Genomic DNA, 19,735 nt, shown 5'->3' with positions numbered 1-19,735 from the left:
CTTCCGATTTCAAAAATCAGGTTCTTAATTGATGACATACCAATCCGGGTATTCAAGAACTGCAAGGACTTAGGTGTCCGGTTCCCATTCAATCAACCAATGAAGATATACTCGAGCCTTTGGAACGCCGATGATTGGGCCACGAGGGGCGGTTTAGAGAAAACCAATTGGGCAAACGCACCGTTCATCGCCTCGTACCAAGGTTTCCACGTCGATGGTTGTCAAACCTCGGTTGAGGCCAAATTCTGCGCCACGCAGGGCAAAATGTGGTGGGATCGGGAAGAATTCCGTGACCTCGACGCTTACCAATGGCGTCGGCTCCGTTGGGTTAGGAAGAAATGGACAATTTACAACTATTGTACGGACCGGTCTAGGTATCCGGTTACGCCTCCGGAGTGTAAGAGGGACCGGGATTTGTGAGGTGTGATATCTTTTGGTTGGCAAGGAGAGGTAAAAAATTTATCATGATGTGTTTTATTGTTGAAAGATTGTTTTATTTTGTATGTGACGTCTGTGCTTATGTTGTATGATGTTTACTCGTGATATGATGATGATGATGATGATGATGATGATGATGAGTATATTATCGATTTTTTAATAGTATATGATATTGTAAAAAATGATTATTATATGGTAAAAAAGGTTATATAAGTCATATTTGCAATTTTTTATTACTGCATTTGTTCAAATTTTTATATAAGGACATTCATTTTCATTTTGATTAAAGATTTAAGTTCATAGCATGATACATATACAGAAAATATATCATATTATATGGCGCTATATGATTTCATAAATTTTTTAAAAAAATACATGACAAATTTATGTTTATCTTTTTATAATATGCTTAGAGTTCAAAGACATTAAGATTTGTTTTTTCTTGGTATGCATTTCATTAGTTTATATAAAAACTGATTAGATCAAACCAAATAAAACAGAATCACTTACGATTAATAATCGAATAAATATGATTTTTAAAACAAAAATAACAAACTGAATTTAATATAAGAATTGAATAATTATTATATAAAAAATTAAATATAATATATCCGAAAAAATATAAAGAAGCAATGAATTTTTTTTACTTCGGTTACCTCACAAAACCAAACAAAATATCGGTTTGGTTTAAGGCTTGACCGGAATTATCCCTAAACCGGTTTCTCGATTTCTCTAGAGAGAGTGAGAAAGTCCCTCCCGTCCCGACTCCACCAACACCTTCCCCCTCTTCCACAAGCTTCTCCTTTTGCTATCCGTTTTAAGCTTCGCAGATCGTCGATAATCCATCGTCTTCGTCTCTCTCTGAATCTCTATCGTCGCAGAAAACCCTAATTCTCTCTTTCTCCGAGTGTGTGATTCTGAGTATTTGGGGGGAATTTCACTTGCCCTTTTTCGCGGAAAGATGGCGGGACACGAGCGCTTGCCGTTGAGGATGAAGAGGAAGGACATTGACCGAGTCAACGATGACTTCTCCGATTTCACTCTGTCTTCTCAGGCTAGGAAGATTCGCCGCCTGGTACTCCTTATCTTAGTGATCCTGGGGAAACTTTGTTGCTGATCGAGTTGAATTGAAACCCTAGGTTTCGTCATTTTGATTCATGATCTGGAATTGAATTGCTTTCCTGCTCCTATTCCTCTGCTTCTGTTGGCTGTATTTTTCGCTCAAGTGATTATTCTATTCGAGATTATTCAGGATGTGGATTTACCACCGATAATGGAAGAAGATGAGGCGCAGATGGGGATGGCGATGGCGAAGCCTGTGACCGAAGAACTGAATCCAGAACCGATGAACGAAGAGAGAGCCATTGTTGTGTACAAGCCTCTCCAAGCTCATCAGTCTTACTGTGGAAACCTTCACGTTGATACGGACTTGATTTCTGGGTTCAAGAGTAAGTTTATGACTGTTTCTGTATTTTGCTCTCTTAATCACTGAACTGCAAATGTTGTTGATGTGAGGTGAAGTGTTCTTATGGTTCCAAAAGTGTAGTTTCTATCTGGAAGCTCAAAACGACAAAATGGTTTATAGGAGAGAATTAGGGCTCAGGAACTTTCGTATGAAACTCTTTAGACATTAATGTCTGACTTCATGGATTGGACAACTAAGAATTTGTCTGTAAGAGAATCGTTAGCAGATCGCACATTTGAATTGGTTCGATTAATGAGGGCATCTCATCTTGTGCTGGGTGTTCAGATTATAGGAGGACCTTTACGAGTTTAATAGCTTAGCAGGAATCTGATAATTGAGATTCTGTCACTGAAACCATCGGTATGTCCTTTTCGTGCAGTTTCTTCACAGCATGCTATCCTCAGACGGCGGTTTCCCCCTCTGTGTTTCCGATACTTAAAAAGCCAATTGCTTACCTTTAAACAAGCATCTGATGGGTGCTAATAAGATTTGCCCTTTTCCTTTTCTTGCAGATAAATTCCTTCGTGCAGGCTATTATAACGATGCAAGACTAGCCTACGATGACTGTGATGAAAATCCATCCAACAATTGCCGAGCTGTAGTTCCTTACATCCCTTCTCAGTTCCCTGTCACGAAATCAGCAGAACCCTTCCAACAGCCCCACGAACTGGAGATCACTGAGGTGGACGAGACGGGTGAGGATGTGATGATGGAAGAAGCAACAATGGAGATCAAAGAGGGCAGTAACAGTAGCATGCCTCTGCCACAAGAGCCGGAGTTTAAACATTGGCAGCAACAACAACAACAACAACCACACTGTATGATTCCACAGCTTCCTCAAACCAACTCTACTCCCATTTCATGGTCCCCATAACCAAAGTAAGGTGTAAGCCTCTCCCATATTCTTTTTTACCTTTTCTTTCTTCCCGCGAGATCTCATCGTGGGTTTGAAACATCGGAAGCTTCAGAATCACGTTCTATCGTTATGCTTTTTTCGGGTGGGACGAGAAAAAGGGCGGTATTTAGGAAGTAGAAGTGGCCCTTAGATATAGATTTCCTTAGGAAAGGTGGCATCGTAGTTCCCTCGGTATATATAATATATGTACATACTCTCGTCTCGGTCACCAGTCAAAAGCTTTTGATGTTTTATTTATATCCTCTGTCCGAATGGAATCGTCGAACGAATTTGGCTGTTGATTGTATGAAGGAAATAGTATCAATGTACAAACAGGAGAGAGCGCTTGGATTGATATTTGTGTTTCCCGGTTTTGATCGTTGAAGAACATTATTTATTTCAATCAAGGTTCAATCTATTGCAATTGGGCATGATTCGATTTCAGTAAGATAACACCCGAAATTCAGATATTTAAAAATCGAATTTCGTAAAAAGATGAGTTCGTCAGTTTTATTAAGTATGAAGAATTGTTGTAATTTAAAAAAAAAACAAAATATGTTTTTAGGGAAATTGGAGTAAGTTTCCTATATTTTAATAAATTTAAAAATATTTTTATAATTATATATCGCTATATATAGACATTAATGGTGAATCGTGAAATTAAAATTTGATTTCGGAATATGATTAATTTTTTAATATCAATGAACTTCTCGAAAATTAATTGAAGATGATAAAACTGTATAACACCTTTAATATAGAGTCTTTATTTACAAAAAAAAAAGCAGATTACGAAAATAGAAAACAAAATTATTTGACAAAGACAGTTTCTTTTAATATATTTCACCGAATATCCTCCATTTTTTCAGTACCAATCATCACATTTCGAATTAGTAAACAAATGTTCTTGAGGCGTGCAGACCAAACGTTAGAACTTGGAAGTGTATTATGCCCTATGCTCTGCGCGAATAATTCCACGTGTCAATTATACAAATTTAATTTTAATAATATTATTAATGGTTCTGAACTGCTCCGTATGTCTTCCCAATTTAGCGTACCTCCTAAATTTGACGATGATAAATAATACTGTTTTTTTTTTATAACGGTGGATCCCTAACTGCTACCCTTCGGGCGCGTTGACTAGGTAAACTTCCGGCCCGAGAGCAACCTTTGTATATGGATCATATAAACCCAGAAATTACCTCAATCCCCACCGGTCAGGAATCGAACACTCAGCCTCAAGGTGGAGTTACTTCCTACCCCAAGTTTGACCACTCGCCCCCGATCTGTTGGGTATAAAGAATACTGTTTTCCGTCATCATTGAGACATTATATAATCATACGTAGTTTTAGTATTATTATTTTGTTTTTTTTATAGAGGTCCATTCAAATTTGTCCTTTGAACGTTTGGCATCATATAAATTAAAATTCCTTTGTAATGATTGTGGAAAATTAGAAAGTAGGGTGTCTTTAATTTCACATACAAATTATGTCACGGCCACGGTTTCTCGATCTCGCGATAAATTTATTCTCTCGATTCATAAGATAACATTGAATATCATATTTTCGAATAAAATTCAGATAACTCGTTTATTCAATCGTCATATTTCTTAATATTATCTAAAATGTTAGATTTAAAGATTTTTCAGCATTTAATTATAAAACGTTTGGTTATTATTAGTTCTAACGATAGGAATTCCTTCCAACTAATTTTAAATGATTTTGGGTGTTAACATCATGAATGTAAATGTTTTTTTTTTGGGGGTCAAAAGGGGCATTATTTGAATACATTTAGTAATTTTGTATTGGGTTTAGATATATTGTACTGGGGATGAAATCATGAAAGTTGGAATTTAAAATTTATCCACGAAACGTGAATTCATTGGTCGATATATATAATATTTTTTTTTAGTTTTTTCTAATAAACAAAATGAAGAGTTGAAATATTAGGTTTTCCTCGAATTTAATGATAATTTTTGAGTCGAAAATTGATGGCACAAATAGAAAAAAAAAAAATCCAACCGCGGTTGATAGTTAAATTATTCAACTATCTTGTATGTAATAATCTTCTGCCGTTTAATTTTTAAATTCTAAAAATTCAGAATTCTTTATATGTATGATAGTGTTTTATTTTGTTTAGAAATTGGTTATAACCTTAGTTTCCAATTAGATGCATTGATTTGACCGGTTTAATCCGGTTATATCCTGTTGTATATGATCGGTTTATTATTATTATTATCATTATTATTATTATTATTATTATTATTATTATTATTATTATTATTTTCGTTTTCTGTTAATTTCGAATGTTACATATATAGCCATTGATTTTCATTCGAGTAATTGATTACAAAATTGTTCCAAATTGTTCTTATTTTTTCAAATTACGAAATGATATCATAACTCTAAAATTATCCTTTTTTGTTGTTGTTGCGTTTTCGGTTTTTGTTCTCTCGTGTGATATTTCTTTTCAAATCGATAACATTTCTTTTGTGGAAAAAATAAACTAAATCTATTTTCTTTTCGTTTGGGGAATGAAACAATTTATTACTTTTAATAACATTTAAAAATAATAATAATAAATAATTGGACGGTGGATGACAAGAAGATAATACATGAACATGTACGATGAATTCTATTAATATTTTTTTTCACAAAAAAAAATCTCTATTAATTTGTATATTATTTTTCGAGATTAGTGAGATTGGAGAGCAAAGTATCACTTTATAAATAGCAAAAACGTTGGGTATATTAAAATTAAGCCAAATCAATCCAATATAAAGAATGTTAATACTAATGATTTCGTATACCCTACAAATATATGTGCCCTTTATTATCTACGTTTAATTTTTTTTTTTATCAATTTCGGTCCGTTCCAAATTTAGTTTTTATAAATATATTATATTTTTTAAATTTCATTTTGATTTTTAATTTCTAATGATATTAGCTTAATTTAACAAGATTATAATAAATTCATTTTTTAAATCAAATTGACTTCTACTTATTATTCGATTTTGATTTTTTATACACTCAAAACGAAATGCCTACCAATGTGCGGATCTATGTTGAAAGGAGTGGGGGGCACATGCCCCCATTTGATTGATTAAAAATAAGAATTTCTTTGTAAAATTTATAAGATTTTGATTAAAATTATTAGGCGTCCCCATGATAAATTATGTTATCATTCAATAAAATTAAGTTTGCCCCCATTGACAATATATCCTAGGTCCGCTACTGTAATAATGTGACACCATACGTTTATGTCTGAATGCATAAACATAATTTTTAGGGCCATATATATATATATATATATACTAATTTCAGAAAGATGTACTGAGAACTAGACATGTGGTGTCGGGAGAATTATCATGTGACATGGCAGGTTGATTGATTGGTAGTTCAGAAATAAGACCCATTGCACACAAATCATCATATAATAAATGTTTGTTTTTTATAATTTTTTCGAAGTGTTTGTATTTTAAATATGTTTAAGTCATTATTTTTGTTTTAATACGCAACAAATATTGTGTGAAATAATGCCGCAAAATGATTGAGATCGGTTTCATTTTTCTATCGTTATCTAGAAATTCTAGCCGAATGTTGAGCAATCATGGATATATCCATAAGCCTACAAAATATATAATTTTTATTATTATTATTAACATAAACTTCTAAGCTTAATATTATTATTCTTCTTACGAATATATATATATTTTGGTATCCGGGGAGTTCACTTGGGCATGTGGCCCAACCGCCATCTCCCCAAGCCCGGGAACAGCCGTTGTCAAATTATAGCAACGGCTGCTCCCGGGCCTGGGGAGATGTAGGTTGGGCCAAAGGCTCAGGTGAACTCCCCGGATACCAAAAAAAAAAAAAGTTTAAAACTTTGAGGTTGAAGGTATATTCATTAAAAATTGAAAAAAGGATCCAAACGGCAACCCATTGGTTTATATATATCATATATACGTATACATATATATATATATATATGTATAGTACAAATGATCCATTAATAAGGGATTTGTATTATGTGTATGCACAATATTCATTATGTGTGAGAGACAAGATATGAAAGAACAAGGCATGTTAGTATGTTACAATAATGGCAACTTGTCCATGGATGAGAATGTGTCATGTATTTGGTCATGACAATTATTTACAGATATTTCTTAAGCTTAAATTTGATTTTTGTTATAACAATAAACAAATATTTTTATATAATTATAGAATTTATAAGCTTTAATTAAATCATGTTAAGCCATAATCATGTCAAAGAATAAAATTTATACTTTAGGAATTGTTCTTATTTCAAATCTTTGAAATAAGAAAAAAAAAAGTAGTTAGCCGTTTGTACGTATATGTCCTTCCACTCTATGAAACATTCAAATAATTCAATATTTGATCATCTCCCTAATTTATTATTTAAACCGTACGTAATCCTCTGTCCACAAAAAAATTAATCTCTTCCTAATCATTCTTTCATTTATATTAAATGTGTATATTTATATATATGTATGCAGACATAGGTGTATGGCAAAATGTGTTTTATATATACAGTCCATCACAATTGGCTGATACTTTTTTTTGGGATTATATATATATATATATATGCCTATATATAATATTAATTATAGAAATTCAGTCCTTCATTGATTGCTCACGAAAATTATCATAGAATCATTAGCAATATTTCATGTGAAAGTTAAATTCAAACTCATATAATATATTATCTGGCACATTTAATTGGGGTGAAATAAACAAATGATTAGCCGACCAAGTGGTTAATAATTGCATAATTTATATACCAATATTCAACTATATGTATATGTATACACACACACGCGTATATATACCCCAGCACTTGCAAGTTCCACTCTCATACAGAAGAAGAAGAAAAAATCAATTCATCCACAGAGTAAACTTTTCGTGGTCAAACCACCATGATGAAACTCACATGTTTTGCCCTAAAGTTCCAGTATCTTTGCAGTTGCTTGTGCCACAAGGTATCGTGTTTCCTTAAACCATTCGGCTATGCTCTGCTCCGACTATACAGATTCATCCTCCACCGTTTCAATTCCTTTGTCGTCGAGCTTTTCTATTTCATCTTCTTGTCCATTTTAGGGTTTGTTCTTCTCAAATCTTTCAACCCACGAACCAGTAGCTTCCAACCTAGGGATCTTGATCTGTTTTTCACCTCTGTCTCGGCCACGACCGTGTCCAGTATGTCCACTGTCGAGATGGAGGTCTTTTCGAATCCTCAGCTCGTCGTCATTACCGTTCTAATGTTCATAGGAGGCGAGGTTTTCACCTCCATGCTCGGCCTATTCCTCAGAATACATGATTCTGGTTTTCTAGATATTGAATCTAAAGTCGCGTCTGTAAATTCCTCACCTAGAGATCTTGATCAAAAGGTTCTTGATTATACGAATAGTGGAGGCACTGAGCTAGGGTTTGTCGAGAAAAGTGATCAATTAGAGAATCTAGAATCAGGAAAACCCGAAAGTGATTACCATCTTCCTCATGAGTATCCTTCGCCATCATCAGACAGTGAGAGATCGCACCGTTTGATACTGAGTTCGATGAAAATCTTGGCGTTTATCATCTTAGGATACCTAGTCACCGTCCATGTTCTAGGGTTTACCCTTTTATCTCTCTATTTGGCCGTTTCTTCTACCGCAAGAAACGTGCTGAAAAGCAAGAAGCTGAATTCGTTCACGTTCTCGGTCTTCACAGTGGTCTCGACCTTTTCGAGCTGCGGGTTCGTACCCACCAATGAAAACATGATCGTCTTCAGACAAAACCCCGGTCTCCTTCTCATCCTCATCCCACAAGCCCTCTTAGGAAACACACTGTACCCTCCGTTTTTACGCGTTTCCATCGCCGTTGTTTCCAAGTTTCTCGGTAACTGCTGAGAAGTCACGGAGAAATCAAGTACCTTCACCTGTTTTCCAGCCTCCGTTGCCATCTTATCGCCATGACGGCGCTAGGGTTTGTAGTGATTCAGGTTGTGATGTTTTGCGTAATGGAATGGAGTTCTGATTCGTTGAGAGGACTGAACAGTTATCAGAAATTCGTCGGATCCCTGTTTATGTCGGCGAATTCAAGACATACCGGAGAAACCACCGTCGATATCTCCGTGATATCGCCGGCCATTTTGGTGCTCTTCGCAGTGATGATGTAAGTCTCTCTCTCTCTCTCTCTCATATTCATTGAACCTCATATTATAAATGTATATAAAACCTATGTTTCTGTAAAATTTCGGTAGTTTATCATATAGTTTTTCGCATGAATATATACATACAATTGTTTATACAGTTATTATATGTGTACCTTTGCGTATGTACTAAGAAAATGATACATAAGTCGATAGATTCCACTAATAATTCGATTTAAATAAACTCTGAGGAGGCATTACGGATCAACATATTTTATAATAATTATTAGACAGTCGTGTTTCTGGGCAGGCGCTTGCAATAAACAACCATTTTTATTTCTAAGATTCTTCGGTTTAGAATTTTTTTTTTACCTATTCTGTTTTATGTGGTTTTGGTTCGATTTGAATATTGTTAAGGAAAATCTTAAATGTTTATTGAAGGGATTTTCAATATGCAAATATTATATTCAGGAAAGTAATGTTATAATTATTTAAATGCAGGTACCTCCCTCCATACACATCTTTCGTCCCAATAAAAGACGATGGGCAAACCAGCGGAAGTTGTGCTCGAGATTCTCCCTCGCCGAGCTCCAATCCTCGATGAACCTGTTCTTGTTTGTCTCCATTCCTCCACCCATCTTTGCTCGGGAAAGAGGATTGGTGGATAACGTGATACTGTCGCAATGTTCATATATCTCCATCTTCGTTATCTTGATTTGTATAACGGAACGTAGAAAACTCAGAGAAGATCCCATCAACTTCAGCATCTTCAATGTCATCCTCGAAGTCTTAAGGTACGTACATGCAACGTTCACATCCATCCACCGAGTCCAAACTCCCGATTTTATTCACTTTTTTTTTTTAATTTTCATTTTCATTTCATGTTTTGGTTTTTCGGTTTAGATATAGACTATACGTATTTGGGTTTTTTGTGGAGTTCAATTTGGTTTGATTTTTCTTTGGAATCGGTTTTTATTGATACATATAGCAATTTTCTTAAGAAACTTTTTTTTTCATATTCCGTCGAGGTTTGCATTTTTCGGTTTTTAGAAAATATACATTCATTCGATTCTCATATCAAATTAATTAACTTAATGGAACCGAAATGGTCACCTTAATAACCGTTTTTTTTTTAAAAATCCTCGGCAGCGCGTACGGGAACGTTGGATTCACGACGGGGTATAGCTGCGGACGGAGGGTGAAAGTGGACGGCTTTTGTGAAGACAAGTGGTTCGGTTTTGTCGGAAGATGGAGCGACGAAGGCAAAGCACTTCTCATCATTGTAATGTTCTTTGGTCGGCTCAAGAAGTTCAACATGCGTGGTGGCAAACCTTGGAAGCTCCTCTAATATATTCTTATGTTTTATTTTCCAATTTAACACTGTAAATTACCAAATGAAAAAAAAATAAGTATACGATTTTTATGGAGTATAGTTACCAAAAACGGCATTCTTTGCTCCTGTTCACTGCTGTTCTGCGTCATGACTCCATGGATAAGCTCTTGTTTATTATGTAATCAGATTCTCAAAAGCCGTTCTTCTCCGCCACAATAAGAAACGTTCAGAGCCCTGGCACATAAATGCTGAACGAGCAAAATATGAGATCAAAATCAAGGGCAACAGAGTTGGTATTTATTTGCAAACAAAGTGTAATCCTTTGTCCAAACATGTCAAGGAAGATTACATCCTTTGAGATGTTCTCGTTCATGCAAAAACCAAATGCAAAAACAGAGTTCTATGATGGATTTGAGCTGCCGAAAGTAAAACCCGAGTTTTAGTTTGCTGCGAGTCATTGCAAAGCCGATTCCCTCCGAGCTAGACTCAGAGGAACTTCCTGTACGGTCTGCCTGCATCCTCGTCTTGCATATGCTGCCAATCCAAAGTTAACATAAATTAGCTTTCGAGAGCCAGAAGTTAAATGAGAAATGGAATAATATCCTTCTTCAACCATGAACTGTTCATCTTCGAGAATCATAACTAAGAACACTACAAACACAGAGAACCAAGTGATGCACAAGTATGGAACATGGAATGGAACCCATTTGAAATCAAAGGACAAATCTTTTTCCGTGATGTCTTCCAAATTTCTTAAGCACCATTTTCCTTTGGGTATTACGGAGGTCAGAAGTTGAACTCGATAGAACAGAAACAGAAGCAGATCAAACTTACTCAAGACAGCACACAAAATCAAAACGTTTAATCGATGCTTACCATTGTTCAACCGCATTTCCCATCCCAACAACTATAACACAAGCTAGTTAGTGCAGCTACTCAAAGAGAATCATATCAGCAGGTTAAAGGAACAACCTTCGTTCTTTGTGCATATCAAACATATCAGTCAAACACAGTTGAGCTATGGTGTATACAGAAGTGGATGAATATGATCAAATAGAAGAATATACGAAGAAACAGCAAGAAACTTAGGCAGGCGGTAGCAGGACACGCAACAATCCAGATCCAGACACCGGCAATGAAGTACAATCAAACTCTGATGAGCAAACTAATGTAAAATAATCGACCCAGGATCTAGGAAACCGAATCCCGAACCAGAAATGAAGTCAATATCTCCGACGTCAGAGAAAATCCATTCTAAACCCCGACATTCCACGAAAACTAATTCTGTACAAATAGAACAAAGAGAACTGACTCTATCCAGGTAGATCGACTAATCCGAAAACCGAGTTCTGGGCCCTAATTTATCACTGATACCGCAACAACACGAGAAATTAGGGCACACAATAGACGCGGGACACATCACACGAGCGAGAAATCGAGATTGAGTTCGAGTTCAAGATCGAGATTGGACTCACGAATTCTCGGACGATTCCCTTGTACACGAGGATCGGGAGGGCGATGCCGAAGATTCCGACAAGAGCAAGGTTGCGACGAGTCCAGCGGAAGTTGTGCTCGAGATTCTCCCTCGCCGAGCTCCAATCCTCGATGAACCTGTTCTTGTTTGTCTCCATTCCTCCACCCATCTTTGCTCTCTCTCTCTCTCTCTCTACTCATGCATCATCTTCCGCACCAGCAGCAGCTTCCCGGATTGATGTGGCCACAAGAACACGAACCATCTGCATGTTACAGTAAGGATTATGTGGAAAACCGTTGGATACTGAGTGCCCATCTCCCGCATTCCTTAACCGAACCACACATCACAATTAAATATCCCAATTTTTTGTTTAATTTCGGTTCGACTTAATCTTCCGGTTCGACTTAACCACGAAAGTTTCATCAATGAGATTTTCGTGTTGGATTTCGTTCATTACAAATTTTTCGAAGCTTCTGAATCAGACAGAGTCATCTATCGTCTTATATATTGCACACCGTGCGTTTTGACGTAGGTACGGTTAAACGACATCGTTTGTCGTTGTGATCCATTAAAACAGACCGACAAATCCGCCGGGTTTCCATCTTCTGGCCGACTCGGGACACACACACACACACACCGGTGATAGTAAAAATATGATCATTGGTGAAAACCCACCGGTGAACACGAAAATATGTTGGCATTGGATCATTAAAATAACTATACATTGAATAATATATTAAAAAAATAACATTTCTTATCGGTAATTTATATATATATATATATATAAAGATTATATACTTATTTGATATATAATATTCATATTTTATTTAAAAACAAAATCTAAAATCCAAATTAGAAGACCGTCTAACTGTATTAATTCCAACAACTCTTTCTTTCTCGTACAATTTATTTTCAACACCACATTTTAACCCAATAAAATCGAAATTTCTTTTTATTTTTCTTGTCGGAAACAACTTCAAATAGCTAGCGTCATTATTAGCATTGTTGGGGAAGCAATATCGTATCAATTCGAGCTAATTATTTCGTTTTGTCCTTATCTTAAATAGTTATAAAAGGCAATAAAAGAAGATAAGATATGATTCCAGATGATATATATGTTGTCAATCATGTTGTCTTTTCATTATCTCCTTCAAATATATTTTTCTATATTTTCAAAACATCTATAAAATATTAGAAAATCTGTTGAACGGTAAAAAAAATTCCAACCAATTTATATATTTCTCGATCCTTACCATTTATATTTCTATGTTTTTATGATAAATTATATAAAATATATCTAAATTTTATTTTTTATTAACTAAAATATTTATTTTTAAGATTAAAAAACACATTTTTTAGGTCTCTCTTTACCGCTTTCATTTCTTTCACCTTTCGCATTCTCTTTAATTTTTTTTATCACTAACAATATATCTTCTAGTTGAAAAAATAATATTGAAAAAAATTAGTTATATATATATATCGTTTGTTATCTTTTAAAAACATTATATCTAACTAATTTTGAAGGATTCTAAGAGACTATCATATTTTAAAATATTTTCAAAAACAGTTTTAGGAAATTTTCCCCTATTTTGTTTTGCATGGCATGATAGATAAATACCAATTCTATTAATTTAATCAGTTTTATGTTTTTTCCTAGTAAACTTTATTTATTAAACATAAGTATTTGATTAATATAGAGATAACCTTTTTTGTCTTTTATTATATAAAAGTATAAAGTATGGTTAGCCCAATAAATTCCAATGTAGCATCTTAAAGGGTTTATAATATAACGAAAAAACTGTTATATGATTGATTTCTCATCCTTTTTCTTTGTAATTATCATTATGTTTATAATTATACATAATTACGATTTTACTTCTCTTTAAATTTAATTTAAACTTCCATGTTTAACTTAATTGCATGAGTCAAAGGATCAGGGGACAAGATGTCGACATTGAGATAATGAGGGTCAAATTAAAGTCAAATCAAGAGGGCAATTGCTAGGCACCATCTTATTTTCCGAATTCCAAGCATTGTTCATGCATGGGAAGGGCATTTCCGTAAATCACACGAGTTATTTATAAGTTTTTTTTAAATAAATATTTATTTAATTTATTGTAATTTTTTTATAATTTAAAAGTTCATCGGAACTTCTGATCTCATATAATGTGAATTAAAGAAACGCATGTGAATTGCAACTTAACATGACAATATTCACAATTCGATTTTCTTTAAAAAACATATAATATATAAATTTTAACATAATAAATAATTATATCAAATTTATAAATATAATCATTAAGATTTGAAATTATGAACAAATTGATACATCAATATTAAAATTCTTCAAATTTCATTTCATCTTTAAAATTTTAAAATAATCAAAAACTACGATCTTACATTTATGATTAATTGAAACTCTTTTTTTTTTTATAAAGTTGAGACTCTTATTTTTTTGAAGCTATATTATTCATAAGCACTTTCGAAAAATTCCCATTTTTTTCCGCTCACTTTCGAACTCTACATTTTTTGTTATTTTTTCGCCTACACAGTTCGAATTATTTTGTCACTAAATTATTTGTTACGTATTTTGTTTCAACTTTGTTTTATATCGATTTCTTCCGTGGAATTCGCTTTATATATATATATATATATATATATATATATAAAATGGGTAATAATGGAGGGTGACTAAACCAACCAACCCACCATAATTCTTGTACATCGAATGAAACACACACAAGTCAACTTCACCCAGAGAGAGAGAGAGTTCTCTCCAATGGAAGCGAGAGAAGGGCCAGGAAAAGGGTGAGAAAAAGTTTGTCTGGACATTGTAGGAGAAGATTGGGGGCAAAGCTTCGGCATCTGGTTTCCGAGTAACCAAACAACCCCTCCGATTTTCTCTCTCCTCTTGTCTCCTCGCTTTCGCCGGCGATTGTCGTCGCCACGGGCTCGATTCCATCGTTTTCCTGTCCCTTTCCCCCCTCGCTTTGAATTTTCCTGGAAAATTTGCAGAAAAAGTGCGTTTTCCCATCGTTTTCTTCCTATTTCTGCTCGATTACTCGCGAATTCATCAGGAACTCAGTCAATCCTCGGCCTTTTCACTGTCTCTGCCAGTTGTTTTAGCTCGGAGGAAGCTGGATACGTTGGTTATGGATCGATATTGAAGAAACTTTCTCGGGAAAATCAGGGAAAAAATGACCGTTGCGGGGATTGGAAACGGAGCTCTTGCAGCAGCAGCTACTGCTCCAAGTACTAATCCCACTGGAGGTAATCTCCATCTCCGTCTTCTTCTTCCTCCATCCATCTGCAATTCGATCAATCCTTCGTTTCTTGATATATTTTCTTGGTAAACAAGCAGCGTCACGAGCATAAGAAAAGAAAAGGAAAAAGAGAGGAAACAAAAACCAAGGGATAATCAAATTTGGGGTTTTTTTAAGTTGTGATGACCAATTAGATTGCGACAGGTGGCAGCGGGACTGTGTCGGCTGACATGAAGAAAGGCATAAACGCGGAGCTATGGCAAGCATGTGCAGGGCCGCTGGTGAACTTGCCGGCGGCTGGGACCCACGTCGTCTACTTCCCTCAAGGCCATAGCGAACAGGTTGGTCCCTGTAATGGAGTTCCTTTTAGTACTCTCTAGTCTCTGTGATACGTTTTCGATTCTATTCGGCATTTATTGCTTGGTGTTTAAGGTTCAAGTTCAGCTTCTCTGCTGAAACTGGTTTACACTTTTCAGACATGTGAGGAGAGACTAGCCCGGAATGGAAAGTTTGATTTCCTATGTTTTGGGAAAGAAACAATCTGGGTTCAAAAGATACCGTAATTGGTTTAGGTTAAGCATATCATATAGTGTTGGTTTTGCAGGTTGGCCCGAAGGAAGGCTTGCAATTGGGCGGTAAAAAATGCCCGAGTTGATTTCCGTAGTATCTTGCAAGTTGCAAACTTTGGGGTTAGGGTTTGAGATGCATGGTGATTGATTTAACAGGATTTTGATGGCTTTGTGTGTGCACTGTCAATCCTGTAGGTTTGGTGAGGTTTGACAATGGCATTTCAATGTTTCAGGTGGCTGCATGGCTGAGGAAGAATGTAGATGCACAAAACCCACATTACCCAAATCTTCCTTCCAAGCTTATCTGTTTTCTTCACAATGTCACGCTACATGTAAAGCACCTACTTCCCCACCCTTAGATTGTTTTTCTCTATGCAATTTGCACTTGTGACTCATATACAGGAATATCTCGTGTTTGCCTTTATAGGCGGATCCTGAGACTGATGAAGTGTACGCTCAAATGACACTCCAACCTGTTCCTTCGGTATGGAAATTATGTTAATGAGTGATTTCATTCTGTGTTTGAAAGAGTTCCATTTGGGGGTTCTGATTTCCATCTGTATGCCATGAAACTGATCTTAGCTTCCCATAATCTCATGCAGGTTGACAAAGAAGCATTGCTGAGGTCAGATTTATCACTCAGAACAAATAAACCCCAACCAGATTTTTTCTGTAAAACATTGACTGCAAGTGATACAAGCACTCATGGAGGTTTCTCTGTTCCACGGCGTGCAGCTGAAAAGATTTTCCCAGCTCTGGTGAGCACATGTCTTTTAATGGGAACCGTTTTCTTCCATTAAATGGTTTAATCTCAGGTATTGGATCGGACAGGATTTCTCTACTACACCACCTACTCAAGAACTCGCGGCAAGAGATATACATGACAATGTATGGTCCTTCTGTCATAAATACCGCGGTAAGTTCTTTATACTTCTCTAACTCCATATATTACAGGTGAGATACATTTTGCCTATTTAGTGTATATTATCCATTTATAACCATAGTTATAGTCCATTTATGCTCATTTTGGTTCAGGACAACCAAAAAGGCACTTACTTACAACAGGGTGGAGTTTGTTTGTTAGCGGGAAGAGGCTTTTGGCTGGTGACTCTGTTTTGTTTATAAGGTAATTCAGCTGGATTTGGATTCTGTGGCTTCTCTTGACTGGATAGATGCGTTGTTTTGGCTTTTTATTGCTTGAAGAGGAAAATAAATGTTCTAACAAAATTTATCATGCTCTTCTTAGAGAGTAATAGATTTATAACAGTAACACATTCTGCATTCTTGAGCAGAGATGAAAAACAGCAACTTCTAGTGGGCATACGTCATGCTAACAGGCAATCAGCTAACCTCTCTTCATCTGTACTGTCAACTGACAGTATGCACATAGGAATCTTAGCAGCAGCTGCACATGCTGCTGCGAACAATAGCCCTTTCACTATATTTTATAACCCGAGGTGAGTTTTGCTTCTGATGTTAAGATGTGAATTGTGAATTTTGTACTTTTGTTTTTAGTTCGTTCCTCATAGGTCTCTTCTTGGATCGTTGCGATATTTTTCCATTGCTTTTGCAGGACAAGTCCTTCAGAGTTTGTTATTCCTTTAGCCAAGTACTACAGGGCAGTCCATGGCAACCAAATATCTCCTGGCATGCGTTTCCGCATGATGTTTGAAACCGAGGAATCTGGAACACGAAGGTATTTCTCCTATCGCTTATCTTTATGCCAAACTAGATGGCATTGTCAAAATCCATTGTTGATAATACTACCTGAACAAATGAGGTCTGATTCTTTCTTTACTGGTTGGTTTGATGTGAAATAAGAATACATGCAACATGATTGATAAAATGGAGAAAACTGGGAAAAGCACAACAGTTGGTATTTGCGCTATCTTGTTAACATGGAATCCAGAATTGCTTTATGTTTCTGTCAGTGCTTACTGTTGCTCGGAAAGTTCATGGGCATGATTTGGTTTGGCAGGTACATGGGTACAGTCACAGGTATAAGTGATCTCGATCCTTTGAGGTGGAAGAACTCACAATGGCGTAATCTTCAGGTATGGCTTCACAAATTTGTGTTTTGTCTCATGATATGTTCTTGTGTATATTAGTAGATATCCAATGTTGAATAGGTTGGTTGGGATGAGTCAACTGCCGGGGAAAAACGCAACCGCGTTTCAATCTGGGAAATCGAATCAGTAACTGCACCCTTCTTCATATCTCCACCACCGTACTTCAGATCAAAACGTCTGAGGGAACCAGGACTACCAGGTAAAACATTCAAAACATCGGTCCGTTTTTTGTGTGTGTGTCTATCTGCCACTCTCACTTCGGTGCTAATAGAATCATCTCGTTAGCCTTTCTGTGTAGCTTTACTTTGCTAGTCACTAAAGTCCATACTTCTCTATTGGAAAGGTTTCAACTTTCAAGTACCTCTGCCTTTATAATAAAGTCCGGAGCAGAGAGTGTGCCGTAGTCCTTCTCTTTCATTGTTTCAAACATAACATTCATATTCCCGCGAAAGGATATTGATTGGAGTTTCTATGTGCTTCAGATATTGATTTGTCTGATATGGATCGCTTGTTCAAGAGAGTGATGCCTTGGCTTGGTGACGATTTCTTGTCGAGAGATTCTCAAGCTCTGCGTGGATTGAGCTTGGTTCAATGGATGAACTTGCAGCAAAACCCTTCTCTGGCTCATTCCCTGCAGTCCAATTACTTGCATTCCTTGTCGGGATCAATTCTTCCAAATCTCCCTGGATCAGATCTTTCCCGTCTTCAGTTTGGATTTTCTCCGCCACAAATCACCCAGCAGAGTAATGCAGATTTTAATCCTCAGAGGTTACCTCAGCAAGTACAACAGGTTGGTCAGCTTTCCAAGATTTCTTCTTCTTCGAATCCACTGGGCTCAATCTTGCAGCCTCAGCCACAGCAGTTGGACGATGTCACTCAGCAATCGAGGCAAAATAACATGAGTCAATCGTTACTGACGAGTCAAGTCCAGAACCAAGTTTTGCAGACACAAAATATCATGCAGGGTAACAATGTTCTTCAGCAGCAAAGGCCTTCTCTTCAGCAGCAACAGAACTCAGTGCAGACACAAAATATCATGCAGGGTAATATGGGTTCAAATCAGCAACAGAACTCAATGCAATTTCAGATCCCAGATCAAGTAAACCAACATTTACTAATGCCAGATAATCAAATTCAACAACTTCAGCTATTACAGAAGCTACAACAGCAGCAGCAGCAAGCACTCTTAGGACAGCAAACAATGTTACCACATCACCGGACCCAGCTTGCTTTGCTCCAAGACCAGCAGAGGCAGATGTTAGATGGGTCGGAAATGCCTCAGTCGAATATTATATCCCAGCAGATTGCTAAAGGTGGAAACCATGATGCCCGATTCAGCCATCTGCCACAGCAGCCAAAGCTCGAGAACCGGCAAACTGTTACATCCTCTGAATTGCCCGGACGTGTAGGTTTGTCTCCGTTTTTTTCCACTAACCAGCTTTCTGTAAGTGGCGCCAGTGGTTTGACAGGGATGGCCAATGATATTCCGTCCTGTTCCAACTCACCTTCTGCCATCAACAATCCTACTGGAATACAGCTTATGGTAAATAAACAATCCAATATGAGTGCATCATCCATGGGGGATGACATGGTTCATTCTGTTTCCATGCTTTTGCATCCTAAAACTCGGGAAACTGTAGCATCGGGCAAGAGCTACGTAAAGCAGAAAGAATCATGGCCTAAATGTGATGTGAGGCCCTCAGTGGATATCTCGAAGTGTCAAAGCGAGGGCCTTTTGCCGCCTCATTCATATATGAGTGGGACTTTTGCTCAGACAGAGCATTTTGATGCATCGTCTTCGACAACTTCGGTATGCATATCTCAGAATAACAATGTGTTTTCCTCTAACCCTCATCCGACAATGGTGAGAGACTCAGTTCAAGAAAGGGAGATTCAGACAGAGATTCAAGGTACTGTTCTATATGGGGCTGATATCGATGGTCAGATGGGGATGCTTGTTGATAGCAACTCGCCTTTTATAAGGGGCATCACAGCAGAATCGAGGAAGGATTTCTCAAGTACTCTGACTCCGGGTTGTATGATCGAGAACTACGATAACTCCAAGGATGCTCAGCAGG

The 19,735-nt window shown here is 36.5% G+C and overlaps 4 protein-coding genes and 1 pseudogene across 6 annotated transcripts in view; 4 read left to right on the top strand and 1 right to left on the bottom strand.

The window, feature by feature from the left end:
• The window catches only part of LOC104826580 (xyloglucan endotransglucosylase/hydrolase-like), a 2,462-nt gene extending 1,887 nt beyond the window's left edge, over window positions 1-575 (top strand). The window contains exon 4 of the mRNA XM_010559344.2: window positions 21-575. Within this exon, the coding sequence (XP_010557646.1) occupies window positions 21-420 (400 nt within the window). The 3' untranslated portion in view covers window positions 421-575. The remainder of the gene's footprint in view (window positions 1-20) is intronic.
• A 623-nt stretch (window positions 576-1,198) lies between these two features.
• LOC104826579 lies at window positions 1,199-3,188 on the top strand. Its single transcript, XM_010559343.1, has 3 exons — window positions 1,199-1,513; window positions 1,691-1,886; window positions 2,416-3,188. Exons 1-3 carry the CDS (start codon window positions 1,400-1,402, stop codon window positions 2,775-2,777), a joined length of 672 nt encoding a protein of 223 aa, XP_010557645.1. The 5' UTR covers window positions 1,199-1,399; the 3' UTR covers window positions 2,778-3,188.
• A 4,547-nt stretch (window positions 3,189-7,735) lies between these two features.
• LOC104827425 lies at window positions 7,736-8,984 on the top strand (annotated as a pseudogene).
• A 1,575-nt stretch (window positions 8,985-10,559) lies between these two features.
• LOC109117265 overlaps window positions 10,560-19,735 on the bottom strand; it is a 13,161-nt gene continuing 3,985 nt past the window's right edge. Inside the window, exons 2-3 of the mRNA XM_019204102.1 lie at window positions 11,758-11,948; window positions 10,560-10,816 (exon numbers count right to left, since the gene is read on the bottom strand). Of these exons, the coding sequence (XP_019059647.1) occupies window positions 10,769-10,816; window positions 11,758-11,925 (216 nt within the window). The 5' untranslated portion in view covers window positions 11,926-11,948 and the 3' untranslated portion in view covers window positions 10,560-10,768. The remainder of the gene's footprint in view (window positions 10,817-11,757; window positions 11,949-19,735) is intronic.
• The window catches only part of LOC104826578 (auxin response factor 19-like), a 6,466-nt gene continuing 1,231 nt past the window's right edge, over window positions 14,501-19,735 (top strand). The window contains exons 1-13 of one of the 3 annotated variants that reach the window (XM_019204098.1): window positions 14,501-14,776; window positions 14,874-15,026; window positions 15,224-15,360; window positions 15,822-15,920; window positions 16,016-16,072; window positions 16,191-16,346; window positions 16,420-16,504; window positions 16,624-16,714; window positions 16,881-17,045; window positions 17,162-17,284; window positions 17,567-17,642; window positions 17,718-17,856; window positions 18,140-19,729. In XM_019204098.1, the coding sequence (XP_019059643.1) occupies window positions 14,954-15,026; window positions 15,224-15,360; window positions 15,822-15,920; window positions 16,016-16,072; window positions 16,191-16,346; window positions 16,420-16,504; window positions 16,624-16,714; window positions 16,881-17,045; window positions 17,162-17,284; window positions 17,567-17,642; window positions 17,718-17,856; window positions 18,140-19,729 (2,791 nt within the window). In that variant the 5' untranslated portion in view covers window positions 14,501-14,776; window positions 14,874-14,953. Of the gene's footprint in view, window positions 15,027-15,223; window positions 15,361-15,821; window positions 15,921-16,015; window positions 16,073-16,190; window positions 16,347-16,419; window positions 16,505-16,598; window positions 16,715-16,880; window positions 17,046-17,161; window positions 17,285-17,566; window positions 17,643-17,717; window positions 17,857-18,139; window positions 19,730-19,735 lie in introns of those variants that run through there. The other 2 variants (XM_010559340.2, XM_019204099.1) reach the window with 2 other exon arrangements.

The sequence above is a fragment of the Tarenaya hassleriana genome, unplaced genomic scaffold (assembly GCF_000463585.1).
Source record: "Tarenaya hassleriana unplaced genomic scaffold, ASM46358v1 Cleome5, whole genome shotgun sequence".
Taxonomy (NCBI): domain Eukaryota; kingdom Viridiplantae; phylum Streptophyta; class Magnoliopsida; order Brassicales; family Cleomaceae; genus Tarenaya; species Tarenaya hassleriana.
This window is presented reverse-complemented; position numbering and strand designations above follow the sequence as displayed.